General features: G+C 32.9%; 1 protein-coding gene across 3 annotated transcripts in view; it reads left to right on the top strand.

Annotated features, from left to right (window-relative positions):
* Positions 1 to 7,741, top strand: part of PLEKHA1 (pleckstrin homology domain containing A1) — an 81,046-nt gene extending 73,305 nt beyond the window's left edge. The window contains exons 11-13 of one of the 3 annotated variants that reach the window (XM_031955991.1): positions 2,128 to 2,217; positions 3,827 to 3,867; positions 5,164 to 5,511. In XM_031955991.1, coding sequence (XP_031811851.1) covers positions 2,128 to 2,217; positions 3,827 to 3,867; positions 5,164 to 5,374 — 342 coding nt within the window. In that variant the 3' untranslated portion in view covers positions 5,375 to 5,511. Of the gene's footprint in view, positions 1 to 2,127; positions 2,218 to 3,826; positions 3,898 to 5,163 lie in introns of all 3 variants that reach the window. The other 2 variants (XM_031955990.1, XM_031955989.1) reach the window with 2 other exon arrangements.
* The last annotated feature ends 1,374 nt before the right edge of the window (positions 7,742 to 9,115 follow it).

Below are 9,115 nucleotides of genomic sequence, written 5' to 3' on the forward strand. Positions count from 1 at the left end.
TTTACAAACCTTAGACATATAAATCTAACCAAAAAATAAGAAGTTAAGGAATCTGAGAATTTTAGAAAAGATAGTATCTGTTACTTTTCTGTTGATTACTAGATATCTATTGTTTAGATATCTAGTTTATTGCACCTTTACAAAAATTTACCTGATATTAAAACAATGCCCCAAATTATAAATATTAAGTACATTTTATGTACTATATAATGTATATATATTTCATGAAGGGAAACTGCAGAAAAAAATAAAACTTATTTGGAGAGTGATTTCATCCTTTAAAATGGGCGCATCCAAAAACAAATCATGGAAATAATTGTTAATTTCATTTAATGAAAATGACAAGAGCAAAACAACTTAGCAAATTTTTTTTGATGAATCAAAGCATTCTTTAGGGAAAAATTAATTTTTAGAAGAAACTGCAAATGAACACCCAAAGAGGAAAACAAAACAATACTCATGACATAAAATGTGGAAATTTTACTAAACATTTAATGAAAAATTAATTTCAACATTAGATAGACTTTTGGGGGGGAGGGTAAGTGGGTAAGAATTTGCCAACCATTGGAAATAATTCTAATCTGATGGGGAGAGGTCCACTGGAGAGGTAGGAAATGTTGCTGTATTCTGTGAGGCTTCCAAAAACTCATCCTCAATGGGATGAGCAGGAAGAGAGATATATGTTCTGGGAAGTTTGATAATCTTATCAGAAGGTAACAGGTAATATTTCCTGGCCAGTCTCCCCAGCAGGTATCAATAGGACCCAAAGCTAGCTTATGACCTGGAGAGTCTCTAGAAGTGGCTTAGGAACAGAAGGTAGAATGTCTGATCCCATCTTCTGACATCCACAGGCAAGTCTTGTTCTGGTGTTATGGGGGTGAGGTCTCCAGAAGCAGCCAGAAAACATCATAAAAGAAAAATTATGTAGGAGAAGTAGTATAAAATTGTCAGTGAATAAAAAGATGGAAAAGGAAATGAGCAGAACCAGGGGGAATGTTGTACACAGTAACAGCAATAGTATATGATGAATTGTGAATGACTTGGCTATTCTTAGCTTTTTTCCCTCCTTCCTTCCCTTCCTCCCTCCCTTTTCCCTTTCTTCCTTCCCTTCTTTTTCTCCCTCCCTCCCTCCCTCTACTCCTTCTCTCCCTTCCTCCCTTCTCCCTTCTTCCTTCCCTTCTTTTTCTTCCTTCCTCTCTCCCCTCTCTCCCTTCCTACTTTTCCTTCATTCCTCCTACTTTTCCTCCATTTCCCCCTCCTTCCCTTCCCTTCTCTTCTTTCCTTCTCCCTTCTCCTTCCTTTCCTCCCTCTTTCCCTCCCTCCTTCCCTTTCCCTCTTTCTACTTTATTCCTTCTCTTCTTTCTTCTTTCATTAATTTTGTTCAAGTCTTCTTATACAACATAACTAATATGGAAATGTTTTACATAATTACACACTATATACCCTATATCAGAATGCTTAATACTTTAGAGAATGAAAAAGGAAGAGAAGGAAGGTGGGACAGAATTTGAAACTCAAAAATTTTTTTAAAACAAAATTGTAACATTTAATTGGGGAAAAAATAAACTATTATTTTATTTTTTTAAAAATCGCCATTGGAAAAATTAATGACCAGAAATAAAATTTATCAGTCTCATATCTAGTGTGAGTTAAACAAAACAAAAAGAAACCTGAGTTTCATTAGTTTCTACACAGTATACAGATAATGCGAGAAAGACCCAACTCAGCACATTGGTTGAATTTCCTGTAGTTTTAGAGAATATGGATAAAAGTAATACAAAATGGGTAGTCATACATAGATTAAAATACATAATAGTGGATTACTCAATATTGTGTATTAAAGAAATTCATAAAATAAAGTTTATCTGAAAATGTGCCCTTATGTCTGTGATGACTCGCTCCTCAAAATCTGGACTTTAATATAGAAAGCCAGAAGGGAATTTAGAGATGGTACAATTAATACAACTTCCTTATTTTACAAATGAAGAAATTGAGGCCCAAAGATGAGAATGGCTTGTTCAGGATTGCATTTGATACGGGTACAAGGTAAGTTAGCTGATAGTTTATTAAGATAGAAGATTCTCTTGAGAAAAATTTGATAAAATATATTTTTTTCTCCTCTTTCAGGCAGACAGCCCAGAGGAGATGCATAATTGGATTAAAGCAATTTCTGGTGCCATAGTAGCACAACGGGGACCTGGAAGATCCGCAACTTCTGTATGTTTCTGAGTTTTTATTGCTTTCCAGAGTGTATTTCCATTTTATGAAGTTGTATACCCTTTCCTTCCTCTTAATTCTTCTTGTCTTCTTGTAGTAAAGTATATTGCATGATAACTGTCATACCAACTAGACTTGCAGAAATAATGCATTTCTAATTTAATGCTTTCTGTTAGTGTTATGTATTTGTACCTTTTTGTGTGCATTGTATTGTCCTAAATGCACAATCAGGAAAACAAGTTTTTCCAGGTCTATTGATCTTAGGAAGTCTTAGGATAAACATTTTAATAGTTATAATTTTAGTACAACCAACTAATTCTTAGCCTAAAATCATATTTGCAGATTTTTGAAAACTTGTAACTCATTTAGCCAATTACTACTAGGGAATTTTTACTATCCTGAGGACCAGTTTATATCTGTCCTGAGGTCTTTATCTTGTATGTTGAATCTTAATCCAAATACCTTCAAATTTGTGAGTCTTCCAATATAATTGTGTGAATAAAGTTTTGTTGCTGGGGACCTACTATGACTTTTTGGGACTGCATGTATAGCCCTAATATGTCCTAAGTCCTTGAAGATAATTGAAAATTGTCTATGCAGTAGAGTTTTCTTGGATAGAACACGTCCTTAAATTGCATTTTGATCAGTATTCAGTCAATATCTAGACCCATAAAACAAAGGAGGAGGTATGGTTATCTTAATTTATATGTACAACAGTAGAATTTTTTCTTTATAGAGATAATTTTAAATTATTTTTGTGCTATGTAACATGACTATGTTTACTTAACAGTATCATAGGGGTATCATAGGGTATAAAGTTCTTTGCCTAAAGAATATAGGTATGCAGCCTTTACAGTGATTAAAAAAGTATTTTTAAAAATATATTTTCAAAATAGAATTATTAATGCGAAGAGACAAATTAGGTAGGTCTAGAGCTTCATATACTGCATAAGTACTGAAAGATACAACATGGGTTTTCCCCCTCATCAAAAACACTAAAAAAACAAGTAAATGAAAAACTCAAATCCTAATTTTCTGTTTGTAGTAATTCTCAAATATTTATTTAACCTGTATAGATAAGGAATATAATTTGTTTTAGTGATTAGAAAGTCTGAACTCTGCTGTGAAAGAGTTTCTCAACTGTTCTTCAAATATTATACCCCAATTATAGAGAATTTTTATAGTGTCATGTAGATTTATCATGCTATCATCACTGCTCAAATGTGGATTAAGCATGAGTTTTGTAATTTCCTGGTGGTAGTACTTTTCTTATAAACAAATCAGTACTTAGAAACCAGGTTTTGTTTGTTCAACATTTAAGTGATCAGATATGTAGATTTTTTTATTTGTAAAAGTGAGATCATATGTTAAGTAGTAAATTTTTTTATTGCCTAATGTTCCATGTGAACTTTGCAACATTGAAGTATGAGTCTTTCTGCAAAAGCAATGGGTGTTGGGGCAAGAAAAAATTGGAGAAGGGTGTTTGTGCTTTGTGGTGGGGGCAAATTGGGCATTCTAGCTATTCCTATTTCTCAGCAACACTTTTTCTCTTTTCCTCCCTCTCCTAAGTATAGGTTAACTCTAATCTTAGCTTTGCACTGTGTTCCAGATGCGGCAGGCCAGAAGGCTGTCGAATCCTTGTATACCGAGGTATACATCAAGAACTGGTGAATGCAGCACGTATGTGGGCTCTCATATAAATTTGCCTTCTTAACAGAGGGCTAGGACTGACACACTACTCACTACTTATCATAGAAAGTTGAGTTAAACTAAACTACCTCTTGCAGTTACCATAACTGCTTTTGTCAACACTAACCAGTCATCAGGTTTCATATATGTTGCAAAAAATTTAGACAACTGACCAAAGAAATCTATACATTAGTCAAGATACACAAAATATACATCTTGATAGATAAACTATGATAAAGTTTAAAGAGTAATTAATAAAATTAGTTTTATTTCCCATGAGAGTTCCAATATTTACATTACTTTTTATATCTAATTGACTTCTGACCTAATGACCAAATTTGTGCAAATTCATATATGTATGTATACTTGATAAACTGAATATTATCATAATCTGCATGACGTTTAAAAATACAGATTGAATGACATCATCATGTGGAAGCTAATATTTGAGTTATTTTTATTGGCCCTTTGTTTTCAAAGCCATGAGTATTGTAAATGAACATAGTATGCTTAAGTTATGTAGTTATAGCCAACTGAATGGCAAATTTAAGCATATCTACCAATGAAATTCACTAAGAAATGTATGAAATTTATTTTAATATATATTTTACTTATATACTATTATCACTAATATATATATATATATATATAAATTCATAATTAATAATTTTAATACTATGTGAAGAAAAAACCCAGTGATTCAGATTGTCAGGTAATATCACTTTATTAAAAAAAAAAACACCACCACCAAACAAATCTAAAGAAATGGAATTTTATTTCTCTGGTCTGTGTTTTTAGATTGAACTGCAAAGAATATTTTTCCATTTTTGTGGAGGATGTTTCCCATCAAATTAGGATGTAGTGTTTTTATTTAGATGAGATCACTGTTAGGCTTCCATTAAAATACAGTTTTCACTTATTAATGGAACACTTAACTAATTAGGCCAGCTTAAATTGGCAAAGTCCTTAAAGCTTCTGGAGCTGCCAAGACCAGTTTTAGTGAGATATCAATGTCTACATATTGATATGTAACTGGTTTCTTAGCTGAAATGGTTGTTGGCTCTCACTGCTATCTACTCACCCCTAAAAATGCATTGCTTTGGAACAGCACCTGTTTATTTGTGCTGTCATGGCTCATGCTTCGCTTTATGTGTCCGTGTGCCTGTGTGTGCCTGTGTATGTTTTGTTCTTCAGTCTCACACTTAGTTGCTGCCTTTGTTATTAACAGATGTATTTGCCTAATACTGTTCTTTGTAGGAGCATTCCAACTGTTCTTCAGAATCCAGCTATGCTCTCCGTTCTGCCAGTGCAACAGCAGCCACCTCACATTCCACAGCCTCTCGCCACAACTCTCTGGGCTCAAGCTTTACCCTGGAGAAGCGAGGATTTTACGAATCTTTTGCCAAGGTCAAGCCAGGGAACTTCAAGGTCCAGACTCTCACTCCAAGAGAACCAACTTCCAAAGTGACTGTCCAAGCCATGCCGAAACCTCAGCATCACAATGGCCCTCAGGAAAGAGAGAATGACCTAGTGGATCTGGATGATGCAAGCCTTCCAGTTAGTGATGTGTAAGAAGGGAAACATTTGGAGAGAAGGATCTGCTAATTAAATGCTTGATTTCCTTTTATAGGGGCTTCTAGCCAAAGATGAGAAAGAAAGAAAGGAGAGGGTAAAATACATTTGGGAAAGATTTACGTGAAATGTGCTGCCTCTGACTTGTTTTTCTTATAAGCTGGTAATCCCAGGTAATCTAGAGAATGCCAGATTAGAACCAAGCTCTTAAAATATTAAGAATATTTTTCAGTACCAAGGATCTAAATTCAGTTCAATAAATACTGATGTAAGCACCTACTAAGAAAATTTGGCCATTTCATACATACCAAATTAAAAATATTCATTTTTTTGATGGGTAGAGGAGATACATTGATCTTATTATATTGAGTCTTCTTTAAAAAAAGGTGGATGTGAAGGCCTCTTTTAAGTATTTCAATATCCATACCTTTTAATTAATCAGCATTAATATCATTTGCATCGTATGTCTGTGGTGCTGCAAAATTTTCTTTAGAATGTTGATAATTTTGAAAATTAGGCCTTTTTTCCCCTTCTTTTTAAAAAATGCACTGGTTCTTAAGGTGAGTAGTCACTTTTGCACATCAGGTATTATTGGACCATCTTTATAAGGGTTTTGGTTGGATTGGGTTAAGGGAAAAAATGGGAACTCAAACTACTATATCCTAGACATTTGAACTAAATACATTTTATATTGTATTATATCAGGCCTTGCTTTGTTCAGTGTTTAAAATTACATTATTTGGTATGAGTTTTTGAGAGATTTGGTTTTTCTTATCAACATTTTGTGAATAATTATTGTTTCTATATTTGGATCAGTGAAAGACCTCAAGTTTATTTTGTATGTAAAGACACAATTGATGACCTCTCTTAGTCATTCAGTTGTGGCTTGTAACTTTTGTCACTGATGATCTATATTAAAGTGCCTGTGTTCTCATTTTATTTCTAAACATGTTGAGATCAATGTGTTCATGACCCTACCTTAACTGGTTTAAAACTTTGGGATGAGATTGTATTTGAGTAGTATAATTTGTATTAAACTATTTAAGATAATGTCTTATGCTAGGGATGTCAGAATACTGATGTTACATCTCCTAGCTGTGCAATATGTACATTTCTAAAACTGAATTCTGGATATACATTATATTATACAATGTCATAAATATGAACAATAATTCTGAGGAATCTTTAAATTTCAGATATTTAATAGTAGAACTAAATTGAGCATGTATCATTTTGTGATTCAGTTTTGAAAACATTTGCTTTAACCAAACAATCTTGAATTTTATGTGCTGCTATTTTTGTGATTAAAATTTGCCATTTTGCAGTAGCTTGTTTTCTGCAAATTAATAGTTAACATGTCATGTGGGTCTCTTTTCATTTTCCAAATTGACTTCGTGTCTATGAGATACTGAAGTTTTCTACTAAAATAGTGATATCTAAGGGTCACATAATCTGCATAATTGCCAGAATTAAGTATAACAATTTAAAAAACAAAATGGATAAAGGATACTATTGTTGAGGGTTTTTATTTTTATTCATAAGCTAACATTTATAAAAGTTGTACTTGTAAACTTTTCATTTTCTTTGTCAGAGTTTTTGAAATTTTGGATTTTGGTTCAGACCTGTGATTTCATTGGTATAGAGAGTTCCCAGTCTCTCTACCAATGCAGATCAACAACTGTTCTCCAATTTATAGCCTTTTGGGCCTTGAAATGTTAAGTGGGACTGCTTTTGGTCACCTGTCAGAATGTGTGAGAAGTGAGATTTGAACCCAGGGTCTTCCTAGCACTCAGGCCATCTTTATGTACTATATTATATCTCTCTTGGCAAAAATCTATGAGAGTTAATTACAGAATTAAACTGTTTTAAAGCAAGTTAAAATTGTTTAATGTATTAAAAATAGTAGTTATTTTTAAAATTTCTGAAAGTATACCTGTGAAGAACAGTTTTCATTCTAAACCTGAATTTAACTTTCTTTGGTACAACTTTTACCTTGCATGTTCATTTTAGTATTTCGGTATTGGCGATTTGACATATTTGGTGGAGGCAGAAGTTTAGCTCCATTTTGGGACTTTTTATAGAACTACTATGGTAGTTCATTAGCATAGGAAAATGTTCTTGTGGTTGATAATTGTCAGGGTCTCCTAATATTTATCAATACTTTTATAAATCTATGAAAATTGTTAAATTATTTTAGAACTTGTGCTGTTTCTTGTAAATATGTCACATTTTGAATTGTCAATAAATTAGTTTGGATAACTTAATAGTTGCTACATTTTTTCATTATGTTGCATGCTTTTTTTTTTTTTTAAATTGGGAAGATATGTTTATCTGTTCTTCCTTCTTTCCTAGTACCTTTTCTGACCTATTTAATTAAGGGTTTGTTTATTTTTTCCTTCCAGACTCGTTGAACACTAATGACTAGCTAATAAACTGGTCAGGTTGACTTTCTATTCTTTGTTGTTCATTTTGGTTTCCTTAGCTCTTCTATAATCAGAATGAAAATGATAAATAAAAGTTATGTTCAATTCATTGACCTAATTTCAAATTGAAGAAGTATCGAGACCTTTGATAAAGTATTTTGCCTAATAAAGATAAACTTCAGCTTAAGCTAGGATTGTTGGGCCCTCTCCCAATGTAAGGAAAGTTAATGACTTTGAAAAAAATTAGCCTGCTGGTTATCTTGTTAACATGTAGAATTAGTTTCCTGAATAAAATTTATCATTATGTTTCATAGCACAGTATATTTTGAATAATATGGGCTGGTTAGTATAACTGATTACAACATCTAATATAGGTAAAGATCAAATTAAGCATTTAAGTCCTATGAGTTATTTAGCAAAAAAGAAAAAACCTATTTCAGGACCACAGACTATCCATCTATACATCCTTGTGACTATTGGCTCATTAACTTACAAACACTCCATTGATGGAGAGGGAAATTGGATAAAAGGTAATATGAACTAGTACAAGTTAGAATTGCTGATGCTTAGCAAAGTAAAATCTAGTATGAAAAAAGTTAAGTATCTATTTTACAATATGATAAACACAGTGAAGGAACTTTGTACTTAACAGTCATTGTGGCATAATGGTTAACATTCATCAATATCTGGATTCAAAGCCTTCCTTTTCAAAGGAGCGTTTCATCCACTTATAACATGAAAATAGGTGAAGAAATGCACCAAAATCAATAGGAAAATGAGGGGGGAGAAGTTTGAGGGAGCACAACACAGGTGAGGGAATTAGCAAAACACTTCTTGATCCTGAAGAAGTTAAAAAGAAAAATAGGAAGAAAGGCTGAGAACTAGGATTTCAAAGGTGTTCCATTATTTGGGGAATGGCTGCACAAATTGTAGATGAATGGAAGGGAATATTGTAGCAAAAGAAATGGTCTAAGAGAATCCTAGGTAGTATGAATTGATGCAGAATAAAATAAGCAGAACCAGAAGAGCAATTTGTTCACAGACAGCAAAATAAGCTCAAAACAAAACAAAAAATCTTTTTAAAGATGCTTAAAACAATGACTACCCACAATTCCTAAGGACCTATGCTGAAGCATGTTCCCTGCCTCTAGATAGATGAGAGAGACATTTTTTTGGCATGGCCACTGAATGGATTTGTTTTACTTTACTATGCC

The sequence above is a fragment of the Sarcophilus harrisii genome, chromosome 2 (assembly GCF_902635505.1).
Source record: "Sarcophilus harrisii chromosome 2, mSarHar1.11, whole genome shotgun sequence".
Classification (NCBI taxonomy): domain Eukaryota; kingdom Metazoa; phylum Chordata; class Mammalia; order Dasyuromorphia; family Dasyuridae; genus Sarcophilus; species Sarcophilus harrisii.